The 23,043-nt window shown below is 51.9% G+C and overlaps 3 protein-coding genes across 5 annotated transcripts; 1 reads left to right on the top strand and 2 right to left on the bottom strand.

The window, feature by feature from the left end:
• Positions 1 to 222: 222 nt before the first annotated feature.
• On the bottom strand, positions 223 to 16,973 carry LOC120895264 (myotubularin-related protein 13). 2 transcript variants are annotated; one of them, XM_040298432.1, is made up of 9 exons: positions 16,618 to 16,973; positions 14,174 to 14,934; positions 9,445 to 9,530; positions 3,591 to 9,382; positions 3,372 to 3,527; positions 3,067 to 3,288; positions 2,875 to 2,999; positions 2,708 to 2,796; positions 223 to 2,637 (listed from the first exon to the last, which is right to left on the bottom strand). In XM_040298432.1, exons 2-9 carry the CDS (start codon positions 14,253 to 14,255, stop codon positions 2,545 to 2,547), a joined length of 6,645 nt encoding a protein of 2,214 aa, XP_040154366.1. In that variant the 5' UTR covers positions 14,256 to 14,934; positions 16,618 to 16,973; the 3' UTR covers positions 223 to 2,544. The 2 variants fall into 2 exon arrangements, with proteins under 2 accessions (XP_040154366.1, XP_040154367.1); XM_040298433.1 differs by lacking the exon at positions 16,618 to 16,973 and adding an exon at positions 16,057 to 16,581.
• A 304-nt stretch (positions 16,974 to 17,277) lies between these two features.
• LOC120895268 (NADH dehydrogenase [ubiquinone] 1 alpha subcomplex subunit 2) lies at positions 17,278 to 18,018 on the top strand. Its single transcript, XM_040298439.1, has 3 exons — positions 17,278 to 17,482; positions 17,609 to 17,715; positions 17,802 to 18,018. Exons 1-3 carry the CDS (start codon positions 17,385 to 17,387, stop codon positions 17,888 to 17,890), a joined length of 294 nt encoding a protein of 97 aa, XP_040154373.1. The 5' UTR covers positions 17,278 to 17,384; the 3' UTR covers positions 17,891 to 18,018.
• Positions 18,019 to 18,053: 35 nt separating this feature from the next.
• Positions 18,054 to 22,951, bottom strand: LOC120895267 (serine/arginine repetitive matrix protein 1). 2 transcript variants are annotated; one of them, XM_040298437.1, is made up of 7 exons: positions 22,763 to 22,951; positions 21,291 to 21,701; positions 20,581 to 21,215; positions 20,291 to 20,382; positions 19,898 to 20,099; positions 19,193 to 19,821; positions 18,054 to 19,074 (listed from the first exon to the last, which is right to left on the bottom strand). In XM_040298437.1, the coding sequence occupies exons 2-7, from the start codon at positions 21,406 to 21,408 to the stop codon at positions 18,801 to 18,803; spliced, it is 1,950 nt and encodes a 649-aa protein (XP_040154371.1). In that variant the 5' UTR covers positions 21,409 to 21,701; positions 22,763 to 22,951; the 3' UTR covers positions 18,054 to 18,800. The 2 variants fall into 2 exon arrangements, with proteins under 2 accessions (XP_040154371.1, XP_040154372.1); XM_040298438.1 differs by having other exon boundaries at positions 21,291 to 22,951.
• Positions 22,952 to 23,043: the final 92 nt, after the last annotated feature.

A 23,043-nucleotide genomic window follows, 5' to 3' on the forward strand; every position in this document is an offset into this window, starting at 1 on the left:
ATCATCGGGATCAAATAGTTTGTTTGTTTTTCAGATTTCCTCGATGTTAGATGGCTTTTGGTAGAAGGATAGTTGTTTCTATAGTTGATCATCGGCAAGAACACGTTTGATCTCCCGATCCTTGTTGCCGACATTAGCAACCATATTAGCACCGTTGGTCCGTGATAAATTTCGCCAGATTTTGTTCGGATGGACTCATTTACGATCTGCCAGCCCGTTTGCTTCATTTTGTACAACATACATTTATTTATACGCAAGATACACTTGTAACAGGCAGACCTTGCAACTGAATGTACGATCGGCTTGAGGTCGCTTTCGGTTTTACTTGAGTGCGTACTTAGTTGGTGTGCCTTTCTACCACAAATATTATATTGCTGCTGTCTGTACTTTATAGAAGCACGGGTTTTGTGTTTTGTTTTTTTGGTTTGCCTCTTGCTTACCAATTTGAATACGCATGTACGAACCCTTATTGATGCTCTTTCGAATGTACCAAAAACTTTGACAGTGTAAATTGATTTTCCCTTTAAATGTGCTATGACGGTAAATCTTCGGAAAATAACCATTTCCAGCCCCGTATAGAGTCATGCTATGCGTAAAGGTTTAAGTAAAGCAGTTGGTGGGAAGATTGAACAGCAGGTTGACGGACGTGCTGAAGAGCAAGATGGTTGACTATCTTTCTACAACATCGACCCTGTACCCTGTTGAAAACTGATATGAATTCGGTATCGGTAATTGGTTAAGCTCAAACGGATAATAATTCAGCGCACTGTATCTACAAAGTAAACTATTCTTGGTAGCAATTTTCCGAGCCATCCGATAACAAGTAACAACGAACCCTGTACCCCCATCGCGCGCGCGTGTTTGTGTGTGTGTTCCCGTCCGTATTGCGTGTTTTGCATTTCAGATCATAATTCAAGCAATTAAGCGGCTAATTTACAACAGTAAGATTTCTGGCTAGTCTTCTGCTAAACAGAGCATTCTAATATCTCGTATCTTTGGAAGTATATCATATAATGTGGGATGTAAAGGAAGTGAAGGCAGAAAACAAAACGCAGCTTTTCACCGATCACTGGCAGTTGTTGGTTCTTAATTTAAGACAAAAAATAATGGTAGGGGCCTACGAAACATACACCCCCCTAAACACACATCGACTATGCTTTAGTATCGACTGGCATGGCACTCGGCATGAAACGTCGTCGGCATAACCCGTTTTTAACGATAGGTGAATATATCGGGAATATCGTGAACGGGCAGATACGCACACATCGTACCCTGGTGCGACGGGTACTGATCAATTTGATTTAGCCTAGAGCTTTGATAAGCATTTATTTTACACACTAACAATGCAGCTGTAACAACGCCCAAATCATTGCGACTTCAAAAGGGAAGGAAAAAAAGCGATACATTCGTCGAGCGCTGCCACCAACGGAGCTCTCGATAGTGCACCTTGCGGATACAAAGCTGACAATGTGCTGTTATCTACTCTTACGTTATTATCGATTATTGGTGTATAGAGGTATGCATACCTCCCGTTCTTGGAGGCGCGCGCGCTATTGCTACGGCTTACAGTTTACCCTTTGCAGCTGGTGCTACGTCACCTTATTACATCACATATCACATTTAAATAATAGAAAACGTTACTTGTGATCGTACGGTTCCCATATTTCGAGCCGATCTAGCCACAACTAGTTGTTGCACGGCTGTTCTCCCACTTGCCGATTATTGAGCGATGCGTTTCGGGGTGAATGGGGAGGGAATTCGTTCTTCACTTTGGTGCAAAGTGAAAACAAACAAATCATACAGTAGATGTGGAGCGTAGCAGTTTGCACGCAGAGCGACATCTAAATCTAAAATTTCATAAACTCCCCTCCCTCCCCCCGGGTACGTAGCAGAAGGATATGAAACACAACAAATAAACCAAAGGGTCTTAGCTTAACAGTAACAGTAAAAGAATGAGATAACCCGCATCACTTCGAAGGCGCGTAAATCGCCTCAAGTGCTAAATAAATTAGCTATCTACCGGAACAAATGCCACCACGTTGTTCATTCCGGTCAACCAAAGCAAAACGAAAAACTGAACCTAAAATACATCCGATCCGATAAGCAACTGTGGGTTTATCGTTTGATCCTTGGAAACGGCAAACACATCTGGCATTTCCGTTTGTCGGTTGAGCATTATGATTATTACGTCCACTACTAAATGGGAGAGGTTGAGAGGTGTGCTCATAAGCGAATACCGATAGCGGTGGACAGAGAGCGGTGCGAGCACGCCTCTTCTCGAGCGGACAGCAGTACCTTGTAGGCAATTCGAAACGAAACAAAACGGGAGGACATCTAGGATAGTCAAAAATAAATACCGCAAACAGCTAAAATGGATCAAATAATGATTGGTGGCATGCTTACACAGACTAGACTCTTCTGCCACGCGAATGCGAATATTTTCGTTTAGCTACATACTTCGAGACCGTGCACCTCAGTGCTCTACGCGATATAAAGTATCAGCCTAATACCGAGGACGTGGGAGGTAGGTAGACGACGGTGCTTTTACTGCAGGCAGGCTTGAATTTTCTCGATCCACTCCTGCGCGCTGGACGCTTCCTGGGCGTAGAAATTGTACGTTCGGCGGCTTGTTTTGAGCTGCAAGTGGAAAGGGCACGTTTTCTTGTAACAGCTGTCGCATTCGATCCGCCGTGTCGAGTATACTTACGTCGAAGAATGCACGATCATCGATCTTCTTCGAGGGTGCTGGTGCTGTTTGTGGTGGCGCTTGCGCGACCGATTGTACTTCAGCCAGCTCTGCGGGAAACCAAAAAAAAAAACCAGTGCATTATAGTTCAATGGTGTGTGGAATTGTCTACCCAAATGCCGCCTTACCTATATACCCCTTGCAGCTACAATCATCCATTGTATCGTAGTACCGCAGCTGATGTTTGTGCGAGTCCAGCACGAACCAACGCTGCTTCCAGTTCTTTAAGATTGCGCCGCGTTTGTAGAGGTAGCTGTAAAGAGGGGTGGCAACAGTGATTAAAACCAGATTTACCCTTCCCGCACTACCATGCCGCTTACCCTTCATGGGTGCGATCGTCCGCCACCTTGCTGTCGTACTGTTCGTAGTAATGCTGACTGTTGGTATTGGTCGTGTTTACACTAGACGAGACGCTATTATTGTCGCCCTGCGTACGGGCCAGCGTCGGCTGGTTGCCACCTTCGACCGCCTTGTATTTGGTACAATTTTTCGGAACCGATTCCGCACATTTCTCGTGATAGGTATTGCCACAATCAACGCACCTGTTTCCGAACCAAAAACGGAAAGAAATGGGAAATTCATTTCAGTAAATCGTTTTCAAACTAAAACCTCCTACCGCACCTACCTTAAACCGTTCAGCAGAGGGCCCCAGAGAACGTTACCGCAGTGGTTACAGTTGACCGGTGCCGAGTACACGTGCTTTTCAAAGCGATGAGGATGCAAAAAGTTCTCCTGATGGAATCCTGCCTGCCGACCGCGCATGAGAATTTCCAGCGTTGACCTGTAATGGTGTGCCAGAAACAGAAGTAAGTAAAACACACCAGCGCCGCAAATCCGTTCCTACCTTTTGTGCAGCAGTCGACCGTGCGAGCGCACCAGCGCACTGCTGAACGACGCATGGCGGGTGAGCGAATCCGAATGCGGTGGCTCCAGCTTGTCCCACACCTGGCGCCACTTCTGCGGCAACAGCCCTCGCTCCGCCTCGGCCGTCTTCAGCTCGTCCAGCAGCTTGGTGAACGCGTCCGCCTCGTACCGGCTCAAGCTGTCATAGTTCACCGTCACCACACGGCGTCTCGGCTGTCGGAGCATCATCGCCCCGGACGGACCGCCGGTACCGCTGGTGCTACCCAAGCTGCCAGCATTGCCCGGCCCGCCGCTACCGCCCGCTGCCGTCGAGTACATGTAATCACAGTCGTCCTCCATATTGTCGCTACCGACCAGCTCCGGATCGTACGGCGGTCCCTGGGCGAGCTCCTCCCCGAGATAGTACGACCAAATCTCCAGCACCGATATCGCGCTCTGCGGCCGCAACACCGTCCGTTCCGGATCGGGCGTGTACATAAAGTTGTAGAACATGGGCGACTTGGCATGCTGCCGTTCGATGTAGTCGAACAGCGAGGGACCAAACTTTTGCGTGTTGCTGTTTCTGGCGCCGCCCAGCACGCCACCGCCGCCACCGCCGCCGCCGCCGCCACCCGCCGAAGAACTACCGATGGGGCCACCGGGGCCACCACTTCCCGGCACACCGCCGTTGCCACCGCCGCTACCGCCGCCCATGCCGGGATAGATGAGATTATCGTCGTCGGAAATCGTGAGCGCTTCCACCACGTGCTTGTGGTGCGAATTGAGCGAGCCGCGCTTATCGTCGATCGCCGTTATGCCAAAATCGACCCGCTCCAGCTCGCAGTCGAACAGGAACGTGCGGAACCGGCACGACACATGATGGTACGCCAGGAAGCGCAGGTAAAACTCGTTAAACTCGAACGCCAGCGGAAACTGCTGCTGTATCTGGTGCACCGCATCCAGGAACTGCAGGAACGTCGGCGCAAACGGGGAGCCGGAGCTGGAGTTCGGCTTCAGATTGCTCCGATGGCCAAACCGATGCCCGAACGCGAGCCACTCCTTCTCGATCAGCACCCGGAAGCCCTCGATCGTGCGGTAGTACGGATCGAGACAGAGCTGCGCGAGGGAGGAAATTTGGGCCGTCACGTCCCACCCGTCCTCGAGCGCTAGCGTCACGCTCGATTCCTGCAGGTCCATGAGATCGACCACGGCGCCGGAGAGCTGCAGCAGGCCGCGAATCTGTTGCAGCCAGTCCGACTGCTCCACCAGCTTGGCGAACGTTTGGTCCGGCTCGTTCGTGTCGCAGGACGGCAGGCAGGCACGCATCAGCTTTTTGAACGCCGTGCGCGAATGCCGCACGTCCGTGTAGTCGACCGGAATGAACTCGGCGTACATTTCCGACAGCTTCGCCGACTTGGACTGGGACTTTTCGCCCAGAAAGTAGAGCGGAACGCGCTGGAATGCGTAGTGCGACTGCTGGCCGCCACCTGGGTGTCCCGGCCCTGCCCCACCGCCGTGGTGAAGATGGTGGTGATGGTGATGGCTACCGCCGGCACCGTCCCGCTCCCAATGGTTCACGTCCCGCAGGCTGGTCGAATCGGGACCGGCGCCGACCGCTGCCGACGTCGAGTTGCGGTTCGGTTTCAGCGATGCCCACTTGTTCGCCTTCACGATGTTCGATCGCATCGCTCCGAAGCTGGAGAATGAGGAATTGTTGATCGAATACAGGCCGCCGCCGCCACTGCCGCCAGCATTGGCCCCACCATTGCCGGCCTCGTGATGCCCGTGGTGATGTTGCTTCCGTCCCGTGTCCGGCGTGAGCGTGGACATGTCCGAGCGCGTCATCAGATTGCTCGCGGCGAGGGCGAGCGAGTCGAGCGAGATGTTCGAGTCGGACAGTCCGCCCCACGCCTGATGGCGAATGGTGCGCGTGTGCGGTGTCATCTTGATCACCTGCACGAAGTAGCGATCCTGCTCCTGGAAGCTCGTGCTATCCGTGGACGCATTCGCCGAACCGGGATGGCCCTTAAGCATTCCCATCACGCCCTTGGCCTGCGGGATGGCGCCACGCAGCAGCGTGGCTCCGTTCCGATGCCGCCACGTTGCCACCGGTATGCGGTGCTGCTTGTAGCACCGCGCCATACAGCGCAACGAATCGTCCGTCACCTCCTTCGGGCACACCAGCATCGCCGGGTACGTCCGGCAGATGCTGTAGTTGCTGTTGACGGGCGAAATCCGGTAACCGGTCGACTGCACATCGCCCAGCCCCAGCCGCAACCAGTCGCGCACGTAGCTACGCTCCTTCAGCCGCTCCACGTCCTTCACGTGCACGCGCGGAAGCGTATCGGTGCCCTCATCCGACACGTCGTCGTCGTCGTTGTTGTTGTTGCTCTCACCCATACCGCCTCCACCGCCCCCGGAGCCGCCACCTCCACTCGGGCCACCGACCCCCAGCAGCCCACCGCTACCGTACGCATCGTCATACTCGACCGCGCCGGGCAGTATGTATTTGCGCTTGGTGGCGCCCGCCTTCTGCTTAAACCCGGCCTTCATTGCCGTCCGCAGGAGCGTTTTCTTCGCGAAATCCTTCAACGTGGCGTTCTTCTCCTTCACCTTGTGGCCCGGCCCGAGCAGCCCCGGATGGGCCAGCCCGTGCGTCGCAAACGCAAAGTGCCCGAACTCGTCCTCCGGGTGGCGGATCTTGTGCACCGCCTTGCGGAACGCGTCGACCTGCTCCTGCGGCACCTCCTCGTCGAACGCGACCTTTATCAGCTGGAAGGTGCAGGACCGCAGCTGCATCCCCTCCGGCAGCACCTGCTCGAGATGCTGCAGATAGATCACGGTCAGCCGCTTCTCCTTCGTGAGCGAGGAGATGGGGAACGCGCGCACCACGCTCTGCTCGCACGAGTACGAATCGCACGGCGACCCACGGAACACCACCCGATAGTTGGTGAGGAAGAGGGCACCCTCCGCCGGCAGCATCGTCCCGCTGCTGCCGCCCTCCTTGTCTTCCCGTCCGTCCGCCAGCAGGTACGCGCGCAGCTCGCCGATTATCTTCTCCTCCTGCAGCAGCACCGGGTACTGGAGCTTCGGCTTCTGGATCGGCGGTATGCGCTTCGCTTCCCGCGCGACCGCCTCCAGCGTCTCGATGTGCATCTGGATCGTGCCCGGCACCATCTGGTGCAGGTTGCGCACGTGCTCCGCCGTCACGTTGCCCTCGGTGCAGACGCGATCGATGAACTTGCACACCATCTTCGTGACCGCGCTGCCCGTCTCGCCCGGATCGTGCTCCTCGAACCCTTCGTCGCTGTTGTGGTCGCTGTTGTGGCTGCGCGACTCGATCACACTGTTCGACACGCTCGTGTCGTCCTCGAGATGCCGCCCGTCCTTGTCGCGCTGCACCCGGCCGACGGCGCCGCCGACGTCCTGCGGCACCAGCAGGTACACCATCCGGTAGGCGTAGTGTATCGCGTGGCTGTACAGCGTGCTTTCCTCCTTGTTCGTCAGCTCCTTCTGCGTGACCGCGTCCATCGTGGCCCACTTGCCCATCTGGTCGGCCGCAATCTCCAGCGCCGACGGTTCCTGGGCGCGCGACAGCAACGACGCACGGTCCAGCTTGTCGCGCGACATGGACTGCGACAGCAGGGCGCTGCTGTCCGCAAGGCCGCCACCACCGATGCCACCCCCGATTCCGCTCGGCTTGGGCCAGTTCGCTAGCGGCAGGTACAGCTCCTTGATCGCGGTCTGCACCTCCTGGTAGTAGGCGTCCTCCCAGAACTGTTGCGACTTCCACACCGGGTGGTCCTGGATGCAGGTGTACGCGAACTGTATCACGCCCGTGCACAGCTTGCGGCAAAACAGCGAGGACAGCGGCAGCAGCGCCGCCGCCACCCCATACTCGTCCTTCGCCGAGTCGTCCTGCAGCGCACGGTTCATCAGCTTGATCACGAGATCGAACTGCTGATGGTCGAGCTGCTTGTTGCCCTGCCCGATCTTGGCCAGCTCGCGGCACATGGTGAGCCGGGCCTCCCGCTGCTTCAGTATCCGAAGCACCGCCGGGAAGCTCTTGCGCGCCTCCGTGATTTTATTGTCAAAGATGCAGCTGATGCAGTTGCGCAACACCTCCAGCTTGCGGGCGCTGTTGTTCACGGTCGGGCGCGTTTCCTGCGGGGCCGGCTTCAGGTACGGTCCCATCGGTACGATGCGCAGCTTCACCCGCACTGGCTGCATGCGCGACTGCAAATCGTTCGCCTGCAGCCCATCGTTGATCACGTTCTGTACCTCCTGCGCGTCGATCAGCGGCATCGGGGGTTGATGAATACGCGCGAACGCACCGTCCGGGGGGCGCAGAATTTTCTGCTGAAAGGGCTGCGGGTTCGGGTACTCGTTCGCGTACAGCTGCTTCGCGAGATCCTGTATGTGGGCCAGCACCAGGGCGGGATCGAGCAATTCCGACTTGAGCAGATCGTTCATCGTGCTGTACAGCTCGTCCCACGCATCGCACGCACGCCACGGTGGACCGCGCTCGGTCACAAACCCCGTGAAGAACATGCTGTCCAGCACGCGCGACAGAAACTCGCAGTCCACCAGCTCCCGCGCGCCGAGAAAGCCGGCCCGATGGAACTGTATGATCGGTTTCGGGTTGATGCGAATGAGCGTGAGGTAGGACCGGTAACCCTGCAGCAGCTGGGCAAACAGGCGCATAAACACGGCCCGTATTTCCTTGTCCAGCATAATGTCGTTCTTCTGCTCGCGGAAGCTGTACCCGTTGCTAATGCCGCCGCCGACCGGTGCCATCGCCATGCTCTGGTTGATGTTGTTGTTGAGCCCCGGGCCGTGCAGACTACTGCCGACCGGGAAGGCGAGATCTGCCAGCGCCAGCTCCGGATGCAGCACCATCCGCAGCGCATGCTCGGTCGAGTCCCAGAGCGAAGCCGGCAGCCGGGCGATCGGTGGCACCAGCGACTCGGGAATGTGTATCGATCCACCGTCGAGATCGGCCACGATCACGTCCAGTATTTCGCTTATCTCCGACCGCAACGAGCTGTGGATGCCCATGATAAAGGTAGTCGGCATCGTCAGCACCTCCAGCAGCGAGGCGGGCAGTATCGGAATGTAAACGAGACTGTACCGGAACGGGTACATTAGCGCGGTCAGCGCCCGGCAGCTGTCCGTAAGGCGCGTGTAGCTGGTCGAGTGAAACAGTATCTTGTGCTCGGTCATGACGGCGCAGAACAGCAACATCACGTTCTTGATGCCGAGCTGGTGGAACAGCACGCTGACGCACGATCCCGTCACGGGCAGCGTGTTGGAGAGCGGCGGCTGCAGGATCTGCTTGTCGCCCGCACCGATCGAAAAGCGTACCGGCGGTCCACCGGGCGGCGGCACCTGTATGCAGCCCAGAATGCTGCCGATCAGATAGTGCAGCTGAAACTTCAGGCTCTCCAGGTACACCGTGTAGATCGTGCCGAGACAGTTGCGAAACGCTTCGATGTACTCCAGCCGCGAGACGATTACGAGACACTTGGGCGCATACATGATGCTATGGTGCGTGATGGAGGGCGGCCCACTGTTGGCCAGCACGCCGCCGCCTGCTGGTCCGCCGCCCGACGGGGACAGATTGTCGTCCTCCTCCTCCTCGTCGATCGGTTTGCTCGGCGTGATAGCGATCGTTTCGTTGAAGCTCAGGCACGCGCAGTAATGCCGGTTGCCATCCATGTCGGTGAGCACCGACACAAAGAATTGGGGCTCCTGGCGGATCGTGGAGAGGGCCCATCCTTGTGGCTGACAGAACTGCGAAGTGAATTGGAATCGATTAGCCGTGTTACTTCGAAATTTAGATTTCCAAAACTTACCAATTCTATTCCTTCTATGAACGGTGTGTCGGGCCAATCTTTCTCGGGAAATCTTTGAATAATTTTTCCACTCCTCGAACCGGTTCCTGGGAAAATCAATAGGAAAAAATGTTACAAAACGAGTACATAGAATTTCATCTGGAGAACGATTTCACAACCCAATAGAAAGTTCGCTCAAGCATGGTTTTATGAACATGCTCAATTACAACAACTTTGCCTCTCAAATACACCTAACTGAGTAATTTATTGTAGATTCTGTAAAAAAAGGCAGCAGTGCCTTAAAATTATGCAAGTCAGTGGGGTAGTGATGTGCTCTTTGGAGCACACCCACGACTCCAATCGGACTCCGGCTATTGTTAGTCCGATTCCGACTACGGCAACATCCTATCCACTAGTTCTGCCCGGTGTCTGAGTCGCTCGGAGTTGTTCGGAGTTGTTCGGAGTCGTCCGGAGTCGGCCGGAGTCGTTGAGTCATCAATCCGAGTCATCCCGAGTCGTACGGAGTCGTCCGGAGTGGCTCGGAGTTGTACGAAGTTTTCCAGAGGCGTTTGGGACCGGAGTCGTCTGGAGTCGGTCTGAGTCGTCCTTCGAAACAAAGGACTCCAACCGATTCTGGACGACTCAGGACGACTCCGATCGACTCCAAACAACTCAGAACGACTCCGGATGCCTCCGGAGATTCTGGAAGACTCCGGAAGACTCTGGACGACTCCGGAAGACTCCGGATGACTCCGGATGACTCCGATTCCAAACGACTCCGTACGATTCCGGACGACTCGGAAGACTCCGAAGGACTCCGGATGACTCAGACTCCCAATGACTCCGGCCGACTCCGGCCGACTTCAAACGACTTCGGACGACATCGAAGACTTCAAATGAATTCGGACGATTCCGGACAGTTCCGTACAACGACTCTATATACAGGGTTTTCCGATACAACTCAAGATCGCAGGACACTTTGATGTATCGGAGTCAATCGTAAAATTACGGAACGATACGTGAAAACGATACCGGGATCTGCGGATTTGTCCGCCTTGCAATTGACTCCCGCCGATTGAAAAAGTATACCGCGGTCTTGAGTTCTATTGGAAATCCCTGTAATGCTGGACGGCGATTCCGAAATTTTCAGTTCGGATCGTAGTCGACTCCGGATTTTTGCCATCTTTACCCATCACTAAGTACAGGGATAGAGAAGAACAGACAAATAACTCAGTCTGTGCTAGTAAGGCTAAGCGTGTTTTTTAAATCTCGACTTAACGGAAGTGACTCAGACCCCAAAACATACAGTCCGCTTAAGCCAAACAAAAACGCCAAATAAATCAAATAGTAGGAATCACCCGCCAATAAGATGTTCCAGATGTTGAACTTTCCAATAGCAGAACCATGTTTGCCAGATTATAAAGTGCAAACGGAATTAGACACTCTGAATAAATATATCATTTAATCCAACTCATAGGTGGTAGTTACAAGAAATAATTCAATTGACTGCATATTTGATGAGTCAGCCCATTGAAGTAAGGGTTTTTTTTTACATTTAGTTTAACAACCAGCCAAAAACATTAAACTTTACGACCAAATCATGCATGTAATACCTTCATCGCCATAATGTTACTTGTAGTAAACGAAATGCAGCATACCTCAGCAAATGGGTGAAATGGAGCTTCGGACAAAGAAAGCCACCCCAAAAAAGCGACTAGCTTAGTTTAGGTAAACAAACAAATAAATCCAGACCGAACGCTACTAACACCAACGTACCCCGCGCACACATTACCTTCATACCATCTTTCTTCCCGCTAGCAGCTTATGACCACTGGGTGAGGAAAAAAAACCCCTCCAACACGTTCATATGCTTCACACCGGTCGCCGGTCGAATAAATTCCTCCACTGTACTCTTGATTTAGATTTCACTCTCCACGTACTTCATGTGGAATGGAGCTGCACTGTGATCGTGATGGTTCCGTTCGCTTTCCTTTTCCCCCTCTCCTTTCTTAGTATTGGCTCTCCCCCCAACGGCTCCAGAGCTGAGAAACGCTAATGGTTTGTATTGCTTTTGACACTGACCAACCGGTGGCAATCCTTCCCTTCCCTGTCTCATCACTTTAGCCAAGCTTGGGTAGCGCGGATTTTCATCTGTTTCCACCTGCTACACCGCCACCACCACGGTGCGTATGCTTTTCTTCATTCATTTTCACCATGCGTTGTTACGCGAGCGAGGGAAGAGTGGAGTTTTTCGCGCAGTTGTAGTCACATTTTTCATCCACTCTTCGCAAAGTTCGCCGTGGTGAAGAAGTGTGCCGATCGATCGGCGAAAGTGAGCGCAAACCGTCATCAGCACACGATCAGCGGCCGGTTATAATGCGGGAGATATGTTAGTGATTGCCGTAGTGTAGCAGTAGGTAAGTGAGTGAGTGTGATTAGATGGTTCGAAGCGTATAAATTATATCGACGCAATTTCTTATGGGGAGGGAAAAAGGCAATGTTGATACACGAGAGTCACGCTGAACTCGAACGCGCGCCCCGGAGAGAATGCGTCATCCGTACGGCACGTAGTTGTCCTTCTCTTGAGCAGCATTAAATGACTCAAAATGACAAAAAATGTGGAAATACCCACAAAAACGTCAGCTAACAGTACTGCTGTTAATTAATTGAATAAACCCAGCAATGTTTCACTTCATTACTTTTATCGGTCACCAGAAACGATTAATTCGCCATGCGGCAGTGTAACGCACACGGCGAATTCGAAAATGAAACTCACTTTAAGTAACGCAAAAGCCTCCCCGCCTGCTTGATGGTGGAAAAAACGAAAACAAACACACATTGAAGCGGTGTTTTGTATGTTTCTTTTCTTCCTTCCAAACCCATAACACATTTTCTCACTTTGGAAAAAGGGGGAAGGTTTTCTTCTATACATAAGCGCTACGACGGGCGTAAATGGTTGTTCTGTTTGCCTGTTTGCCGTGCTTTGGACTTTAATGCGAACGTGTCGAGGAGGAAAACTTTGCTAGCGAAACACAATTTAGCGTCGTTAGTTGTTCACAACACCAGCCACAAGGGTGGCGGAACAAACACGGGCGCCAGTGGAGCTCGCCAGTGGCCGGACACGGATGGGCAACACTCTAGTGCAACGAAACAACAAAAAACTCACTCCGTTACGATCGAAAGATCGCGAAAAGGAAATTCCAACCGAAAATGTGTGGTCAAAGGGGGAGCAGCGCACATAAGCACCCACACACGAGTATGTAGAGGGAGGAAAGGAAAAAGGGGACCATAAAAAGGAGAGAACAGAGTAGTAGAAATGGCCGTGATATCCGAGTGGTTTTTATTGCCGATCTGTTTAATTCCATTAATGGTTTCCACACAAGGGCATTGGAAAACGTGGCTTTAATGAGTTTTTTCAATAGGAAAGGCTTTTAAAAACAGTTTTGATTACGGCAAATAATTTTAATATTACATTTTACTAATGAGCAGTAGAAAAAAGGTGAGTTCTTTGTTAAAAATATTCTAATTATTTGGAATACAAATGGCAAAACCACACTCCACGTACACCCAAAGCTAGAGAAAACCTTCCAGATAGATAGTAACGTTATACATTCGGCTCCTATCAGAGAAATTCATGCTCTGTCCATTAGCATCCCACCATCAATCGTTGATCTCTATCTCTGTACGGTTTCTCTCACACAACTACAAAAGAATGTCCACGATTGATAGAGACTTGGAGGGTACATAGTATGAAGCGATGAGAAAAAAGAGAAGAAAATTGGTTTGATTAGTCGTGTTAGAAAGATGTGTCCGGGGTCTATTGGGGCAACGGCAAGGGTCACATTTAAATGCATTCCTGAGCGTAACGAGCGCGAAACGGCGGCTGCGCCACGCGTTGTGTGCGAGATGAGTTCGCCTGCGCGCGATAAGATCCGATGATCGATCTACGCCTAGATGCGTCCAAAGGGAACAACTTCCATCACGCTTGTTTTTATCATTGGCTGCATTGGCATCGATAGAATGTCTCTTTTGCAATGCTGCACAATGTAGTAGATAAGCATGCGATACCTTTTTATCGTCGCTTTTAGTGTCCTGTATTGCTTATCGTTTGCTGATACCGGTGGCAGTACTCCGATAATCTTCCGTTATAAATTTAATAGCAAATGTACTGTTCCTGAGCCCGTGTGTGTGAGTCGCAGGGATTGAGGGGCCGCGTTCGACGACACACAGATAATACTGCCCTAGAGAAGGGCCACACTGCGACAATGTGCAGCATTGTACAAAAGCGACACACTGGCACGGCAAAACGCGTCGAAATGCACCGCAAAACCACACCCCACCGTCTGGTCTCTGGCGGTGCAGTGGAATGCAGAAACCATGTGTGGTTGCCACAGCAAAGCGCTTGTTGCGCTGCATATTTGTTCAAATGTGTCCACACTATTTACCATAGCGCTGCCACACACTGCCGGCTATCAGTGAAGCGCGCACAGCAAAAAGGACAGCTGTCTGTGATCGCAGTCAACGGTTTTAGCCACCTAAAGGGCATCACCGGACTGATAAAGCTACATTCGCTGCGTTTGCGACCATCTAATTGCTGCACGTTCTATCGGTCGTGTTGCCGCGTCGCGTCGATGGCGCTATTGCTGAACTGTACACAGGGCAAACGCAGGACAAATATTAAATGAAAAGAAGAAAAAAAATAAGCAAAAAGTAAATCAGCACCCCTCCCCCCCAACATGGTTTGACTTACGCTCTTTCTCGTGATCGTATCCAACGATGACGAAATAGTCGGCCAGTCGCGACATTTTCGACTCATTACGCGAATTATCCATCGCGCACGCAACGGCAGTCCGCGCGGTCTGGGAAGGTTAGGCGCGCAGCACAGCTACCTCTAGTAGTACCTGCAGTGTACTCGTGTACGACCACTTGCCTAGCCACCGATAGCGGTACACCGTCGTCGTAAGGCGGGCAGATGCATTGAGCAGACCGGGCAGCCGCAACCGGGGCGGAAACTACGGGCAGGGTACAGATGTTGCGCGGCAGCGCAAGAAGTATGACGAATCTACTAACGATGATGATGATGATTTGATTCTTCTCTACCCTAGCTCAAAGGCCTCGCCGAGTGGAGCGATTGTGTGCGCGACCGTCGCCGTCGTCGTCGTCGTCGTCTTGCTTGGACTGACTTCGTTCCTTCCCAGTTGTGGCGTACGTTTCGCTGTTCGGCAGTGGGTACGTGGATGGTCCCCGCCGCCCGGTTTAGTAATTAATGCAGACGCGCGCGCGTTCGCTGCTTCTGTGTTCTGCTTTATCGTTTCCCTCTTGTCCCGGCCGGCTGCCGTCCCTTTTCCGTTGCTATGACACACTACGATCTGCCTAGCTTGACAACGCTGCAAACACACAGCCACACACACACACAAATACACACTGTACGCACTTCTAAAACAAACAGTTTACGAGTGACGACGTTCGTGGTTTCAACTGCTGCTAGAAATTCGACCCGTTCTTCACACCCTATGAATATGAGAAAAAAAAATTGTATAACAAAGCATTAGAACCAACGTTGCATTAATCACGGATTTTGGGCACCAGAAAACTCTCTACCATCGCAAGCACACACACACACAAACACACACATGGAGGTCTGCACTTGTGCAGTGAGAGAGACGTCGTTCCCGGGTCTGCACTTGCACTGCGAGAATAAGGGAAAAAAGCTGCACGGCAACAAAGAACCTGTGTGATTCTACGGAATGACACCATCCAAACGATCTCTTCCTGCAGCACTCTTTTCCCTTCGCTCACATAGTAACACACACGCACACTATCTGGGATGGCCCGCTACTAACTCAGTGTCGCTGACTTATTAGAACCGAAATATGCTAAAACACCCCACCAGGCCACTGCCCTCTTTTCGCGGGGAAGTAATTATTGGATGCTGCTACCACACACTCCCTCCTCTCTCCTATCGACTACCCCACCCCGTTGCGGTTGACAAACACTAGAAATACTGGCACGAAATGAGATCACGACGTCGTAGCTGGAGAATGTTGTTGTTCTTTTTTCGCTCCGAACCGCCGAAAAAAAAACGGAAATACAGACAGCAGCGGTTTCGTCTGCTTCTTCCCGTTTGCCCGTTGGTAACATGAACTACTTGCTAGCAACCCCCCGCCTGTACACAGCAGTTGTTGTGATGCGCTGATTGTTCAATAAAATGTGCCGCCACCGCCGCCCGCCGTTGCCACTCTTCTGACCGGCCCGCGGGAGGGCTTCCGGTTACAGCCCTCTATCGATCATTGATTAGTTGTTGCTTTCCTTAAATTCCTTGACACGCATGCACGAACGTGCACAGAAACACACACACACAATCACACACGCACAGCGGGGATTCGACGATTCTTTTTGACTGCACACACGTACGGCGGACCGACACTGTGCGATAAGCAAGAATAATCGGGCTTGGCTCAGCAAAAACTGCACCCGCTGGCTGGTAATGCGAGGGAGCCTGTTCTTGCCGTTTCGGTGTGTTTCCGTCACTGCTCTGGCCCCGTATAGTTTTCACTGTGTTGTACAGATGCCCCTGTATAGTTTACACGTCCCGACCGCACCCAGACACTTTTTCTTTCTGTATTTCTGTACCAGTACGCCCCGAGCGGTCTGCTTGATGATTCAGCCGGGACTACTATTCCGAGACGTATCGTCCTGCAGCGAATGCGATGGAAGTGTTCACGATTTGTCTAATTAAACAGATTCAACTGCACGCGTAGAATTTGGCCCCGTTTCGTTAGCAGCAGCGGGTTTGCACTGTTTTGACAGTTCTCCAGCTATCCATGGATTCGCTTGGGGCTGCCGCTGCTGCTGTGATGATGCTGCTGCTGAGCAAAGTGGAGCACCGAGCAACGGAATGGAAATCTGGCCTTCTTCGATGGGTGATGGGGCGAAGGGGTTTCGTTTTAAAACCACTTTCCACTGCAAACCATTCCGCGCCTTCCACCGCTGCGCTGACAACAGCACTGCCCCGGAGGGGCAACTGTAGGCTTGGTGACAACAGGGCAAAACAACTTTTCCATCACGGTGTACCACACAGTCAGGTGTCCCTTTGTCTTGCCTTGCCCGAACTGCTTTACCCGCTTCCCCCGGGGCCACTTGCTAAACAATCTAGCACACACGCACACACATACACGGATGAAAGAAACTTACAAGCACTTTTTCCGCTCGGTGTCGCGCGTGTCTATTGTTTCATTTCCAATTTGCACAACACTGGTCGGTCGGTCGGACGACTGAATCGCGTCGATCTAAAATGGCCCAACACTCCTGGCGCTCTGCACACGCACACACCACGCACGATCGAGCCAGTTCATCGGAATGGCACGCGTCAAATCTGCCCCTCGGACGCGCTTTTCGTGGTGTGTGGATGAAAGGAAAATGAGGCGAGGTGAAAGGATTTGTTTTCTCGCCAATGGGTGCAATTGGACATTCCAGTTGACTGTGAAGTTGTAGAAAATTACTCAAATTTAGCATGAATAATACAAAAACGGAGCTAAAAATGGAAAGGTAAAATTACGGTTTAATTATCAAAAACGTTATTACAAAAAAATATATTTTCCTGTTTGTCGGATGTTTGTTGTTTGACAGTTGGACAATCGCGTTTCTTCAGATCAATTTTTCTTGTGCGCAAACAGAAGGGCAATGCTAATTATTATCATAATTGAACAATTTGCATATAAAAATAATAATTGACTATCATTAACTGTGCAAACCCGTTGAAAATAACATTTTTTACATCCTTTTGCGAACCAAATCATCTTCGACCGTTGTGTTTCGAACTGTCAAATGTGTCGGACCGTTCAAATCAGCTGTCAGAAAAAAAGATCCCCCTGTCGCAAGGTTTGTTTTTCTTCGGTGCGTGATTCCACTCGGTCGTCGCGGATAACTTATTCGGTAGAACTCTCGCAAATAAAACCAAGATGAGGCTGTCCGTGCTGCGCTTTGCGCGACTAAACCCCTCCGTCAAGGAGCTGCGGCTGCACCTCTGCCAAACTGGCGAAGAATCCAAGGGTGTACGGTAAGTAAACATGGCCACGGAACCCGCTCCTGCCAGTGAAGGAAGACCTATATTGTTACACAATCGTTCACCGGCGCTGGCATCCTATTTGTGTTTCGTTCTCTTTCCACGGTTCGCGCTCTGCAGCGATTTCGTCAACACACGCTACGTTCAGCTGAAGCGGGACAATCCGTCCCTACCGATACTGGTGCGCGAGTGCAGCGGCGTGCAGCCGAGGCTCTGGGCACGTTACGGTACGGTATTCTCGCAACGGTGCTGCTGATAGCAGTGCTTTATGTGTGCGCGGTGAACTTCATGCAGTATCTTTACTTCTTTGCAGAACTCGGAAAAGAGAAATCTGTCACGCTAACAAACGCCACCGCCGAGGACATTTCGAAGCACATTGAAGCGCTGGGCAAGGCGCAATGAGAGTGAAGCGCGTCACAGCAAGTACCCCCCTACCAGCGTGGGTTGTTTGAAAATGTTAGGAAATTGTATGTAACCAAACAAATGGAACTGCAACTGGAGTGGAAATAAATCACTTCCAACAAAAAAAAGCCACGACGAATTTTGATAAAACCCGAAACGGAACTTCTGTAATGAAGGCATACAATTAAGTGGATTTATTTTGTGTGTATGTGTGTTTAAAATCTATTCTTGATTTGCACATCGACATTGCTTAAATAAGATCCTCGCCGTAACTGGAGAACTGAGGTCACACATCTATTGCTCTTAAAACATGTTTGCTTGTTTTACGTTCCGGCTATTACAGCTTTAAGTGTAATGTTAAATTTACTGAGATAAAGGAGTTCTTCATACTTTACCAACGGTTTGCCTGTGATAAGGGAAGATAGCACTGTACTCTTCGGTACCGTGTAAGTTCTGTTCTGTGTGATTCCTGAACTAAATTCTGCGCTGCACAAACGAATAGAAAAGCTCGTAAATAAATCGAAGAGTAACAGAAATAGAAGTAAATATGAAAATGAATTCGTCACAATTGCACTATACTATCAAGGTTTCTTTTGGGGTAAAAAAGAAAAGTTCCAACACAAACAAGCTATTGAAGAGAAAAATATACCAAACGCATCACTCCGGCATCAAACTGTACTACAAAAGTACGCTAAACTCTTATTAATGGTTTAAATAGATAAAATAAATGAAATATTTTGTATAGTACATTAATGATGCTCGGAAAGGTTACGAAAATCTACCTTCGAAATTCATCCGCGTTTAGCGACGAGTGTGTTTTGATCAACGACTGATTATTTCTTCCTAAAAAACATCTTTTTCCAGTTAACATACGTTTGTCGTTGTGTCGCTACGATTGATTAATTACACTCTAGTTTAATCGCTGCGAAATGGGAATCTTCTTTCGGCGGCGGCTCATCTGCGAACGTTCCCACAGCTCGTAGTAGCGTTCCTGTTTGAGCCATTCCTGGTACTTGTACCACCACTCCTCCCACTTGACATAGTCCTGCAGATCGAGATCGCGCAAATATCCGCGACCCTTGTAGTATTCGTAGCGCACCCGCACATCGTCCCACGATGACAGACCGCTCGGTCCAGTAGTCATCAGCTCCTCCGGGAAGTGACCGGCCGGGGCAGGTGAATAGCTGCACAAAGCAGAAAAATTAAAAACAAATATTTATCACAGGTCAGCAATGTTTTGAACATATGCCATTAGAATGGTTTGTTTCCATGTGCGCGGTCCGCGGTGCGTGTAATGCTTACGTGTAACGGGTCGGTGGTGCTTCGAGCTCCTCCTCGATCATCACTTTCAGATCACCGCCGGCCGAGTTCTTGGTGATGCGCATATTTTCCATGTTCGACCGGTCGACGCTCCACTGCGCCATCTTACCGAAGCGCTCCGAAAGTGTCATCCGGGTGGTGGCCGTAAAGCGGGGCAGCGAGCTTTCACTGCTGCTCGATTCTTCCGACCCGCTCGACGGCGAACGGGGTCTGGACCGGCGCTTTGGTTCACCTTCTATTTTAACCCGAGCGCGCAGCTTTTCCGCACTCTTGTCCTTATGGTGTTTCTTGTGGCCCGTGCCGGATGAGCTCGATGATGCTGCGGGATGTGCGGTTTGTGACGATGAGGACGCCGCACCTGATACGGCTGCATCGTGACCGTTCGCGCCCAGCACGTCCGAGGACGGTGGTGGTAGCCGTTGTTTCGATGGACGTACTTTCGATGGTCGTGCATCTTCTGGCACGGGACCGGAACTGGACGATTTGGCTCCATGCTTGGAGCGTTTCGGTGGGGACAGAGCACGATCCGAGTCCGGTGTTTGCGGGCGCCGTGATCGCTGCTCTGGCAGCGGCTGTGGAATCGAGCGAGATGGACGATGCTCACGAGATGGCTGCGGACACAGCATGGCAAAACATAAAATTAACGAACTGATAGACAAAAAGGTTTGCAACCGAAATACAACCTACCTTTTCCGGAACGCGATGACCCTTTGGCAGGGGTTCTGGCGGTGGCGGCAGATGCTTACGCCGTGGATCGACTGGCGGTGGACTCATCGGGCGCAGACGACTTTCGTGACTTCCTGCGAGACCTTCGCGGCGGAGGCCTTTTGAACCGTTGTTGTGCGGCGGCGAACGAACGCGCGGGCGCGGATTGGAAAACGACCGAGATCTGTGCAAGGAAGTTGCATGAGTATTGAATCATAGGAATAAGAACTAGAACTTCCGGCATTCGCACGAACTACGACGCACCGAGGTTTACCCCGCATTGAATACGGTAGGATAGTGAAATTCGTTTAGTCCGACATTTGCAGAACTACACGATTGCTTTTGCCATCTCGCTCGCGGTCTACCATTACTTACCTAGAACGGCGACGTCGACGGCGATGATCGTCGACCGAACAGCCGGAACAGGAATCGTCGGAACAGCTGCTCATGGATGCCGATCGGCTCATCTACATTCGGTACAGGGGGAAACACAATTAAATTATTTGCAAATGGAATAACCAGTCCAATCTTAACCAGGACCAAATATGACAACTAAAATCATTGATTTCATACGGAGTATGCAACGATGTCGATAACAATTTCGTTAAATTTTAATGATCAAACCTGCAGCTGCGACTCAGCAGCAAAAACCAAACATTACTAACCCTTGGCGGAGGCGAGGGAGGCCTTTTCGAGCGTGGTACCGGCGGAAGACGGCCACCCTTCGAGGGTGGAGGCCCCAGGTGTGGTGACATGCGGCGGGGCGGCCTGCGCGGTGATTCCGGCCCCATACCCGGCGGTGGCGACGGTCGCCTGCGCATTTCACCAGGCGACAGGGGACGACGCATCATGCCGCCACCCATCGGTGATTTGCGGCGCATTCGCGGCGACGGAGACCGGGGTCGCCGCTTCAGCTCCGGCGGTGGCGGTTTCCGGCTGATCGGTGACGGCGAGGGCGAACGGCGCCGCATCGGAACCGGCGAATGCGGCGACATGTGCCGCTTGCGCATCGCTAGCATCGGCGACGGCGAACGTCGATGAGGCGGGCGCGGCGATCGAGGCGAACGGCTGCGTCTGCCGTTGCCATAGCGACCGCCGGCACCGCCCGGCCCACGGTCCGAGTCGGAGCTGCTCGGATCGTCCTCGATGTACAGCTTTTTGTAGCCCGTATGGCGCCAACGGTTCGGATCTTTTTCCTCCACTTCCAGCAGCTTCTTGTCCCAGGTTTCATTCGGAAAGGCGCGGGCCTTCTTCATTACCATATCAATCTCCTTCCGCTTGCCGGCTGGGTGGCTTGGATCTACGGAAATAGAACATAGATTTTTAGCATTCCACTTCCGCTTTTCAGTGTAGGTTAAGCAATTGTAACACTCACCAGTTATCTTCGCCCGGCTGGGATTTCGATCCATGCGAAGTTTGCTGCCGCCACCGAGTGGGCCACCGCCTCCCGGACCGCGCGGCGGAGGACTTAAATCGCGCCGGCGTAATGACATCGTTTCGCGGCTGCGGACACACAAGTACCGGTCCGTAAAAACAACACCACGGTAGCACACGCGCGGTTGTGGAGCTTTTGCTTTTTGTTTTGCTTTATGTTTCTCTTCGGTCTGCCGGTATGCTAATCAAAGCAATCCACTCTTCTGCTGATACCCACGTTTTACGTTTACGCACTACACCGAGCCACCGAATCCATGCGATCCACAGATGCAGGACATTTAGGTGGAGCGGGCGTAGAGTGAGTGAGTGTGTGTGTGTTTATGTTATTGTGGGACGGTTTTTTCGTGCGAGTCTTAAGATGAAGGATGAAGCGAGGCGATAAAACAAGAAAAGCAAGTAGAATTAGTATCACGTCTCGGACAATGTTGAGAGGAAATTACAGATCAGGCTAGCATGGCGGACGTTTCCAATTCATCCGCTTGCACACACAAAAAGGCATTCCGAACAGCGCCCAACATCGACTACATCTAGTGCTTCTGCGGGAAGGTGCAGGACAGTGAAAGCTCCTCTAGAATCGCGCAACCGGAAACCGTGCGAATCCGTCGCAAATGTTACGACGATACGAACAGCATGTCGCGGCATGTTTGCGTTTTGCATGACCCGATGCTAGCTTATTTCGCGAACCGAAATGCCGAAAATAACGTAAGCAAAAGGAGATTTTCCGAACAGATCCCGGCGGCGGAGTGTTTTGTCAGCGAATACCGAGATCAACAGACGAATTCATCGCACCCGAGCGCGGTTCAAGATAAGCGGACGACGACTTTTCGATAGCTGACGCGAACGGACGGACCGGCGGACGAACGGAAGGACGAACGAAAGGACGGGCGGTCGAACGAACGGACGGACGACGGTCACTAGAGGAGCTTTTCGAATCCTTTCCGTGCTTGCACACCGTACGGTCACCGGGCTTGTTGCAGTGCACTTCGATGCAACGGCACGATGCACCACTTTGCACGCACTCTGTACACCGGGTCAACAGTGTCAAGCAATCTTCTTCCGATTGGCTTTGACCTATTTCTGTACTACGCAGCAAGCTGCATCACTTTCCGGCAGCAGCACGCTTGCCTCAACCCGGCGCAAAGGCGAACCACCGGAGAAGGGTTAAACCGAGCAACCGAACCATATCGTCGACCGGAACGATGCGTCTTTCACTTCCATACTCGGCTCGCGGATACATTTTGGCTTTTTCTTCCGCTAGCTACCGGATGCTATCACTACGCAACGCGGGTAAAATCGATCGAATGCATCGTTTGCATTACTTTTTCATCGCTTCACAAACACAAACAATAACCACACTCTTGCACCGACGGAAGCAAACAAAACTGTGCCGTACAGAGAGACTTGCTTTATTACCTCTTTTTCTGTGCGAAGCGTTCCGACGCACACGGCAACGTTTGAGCGCTGCTTTTCCCGACCAAAACGCGAATAGTTTAGCTCGTTTTTAGCAGTATTTTTCCGCAACAATTGCGTTAAACTTTCGCGATACCCGACGCCATCCGCTCTGTCGTTTGCTTTGACATCGAAAAGTACGCCATCTTTGTGCGACGATCCTGCTCAAGGCGTTACGGGCCGATTTTGACGTTTGGCAAGCGTTACGCGAGGTTGCGTTACATTCTGCCGGTAGTTTTCGTCGG

The sequence above is a fragment of the Anopheles arabiensis genome, chromosome 2 (assembly GCF_016920715.1).
Source record: "Anopheles arabiensis isolate DONGOLA chromosome 2, AaraD3, whole genome shotgun sequence".
Taxonomy (NCBI): Eukaryota; Metazoa; Arthropoda; class Insecta; order Diptera; family Culicidae; genus Anopheles; species Anopheles arabiensis.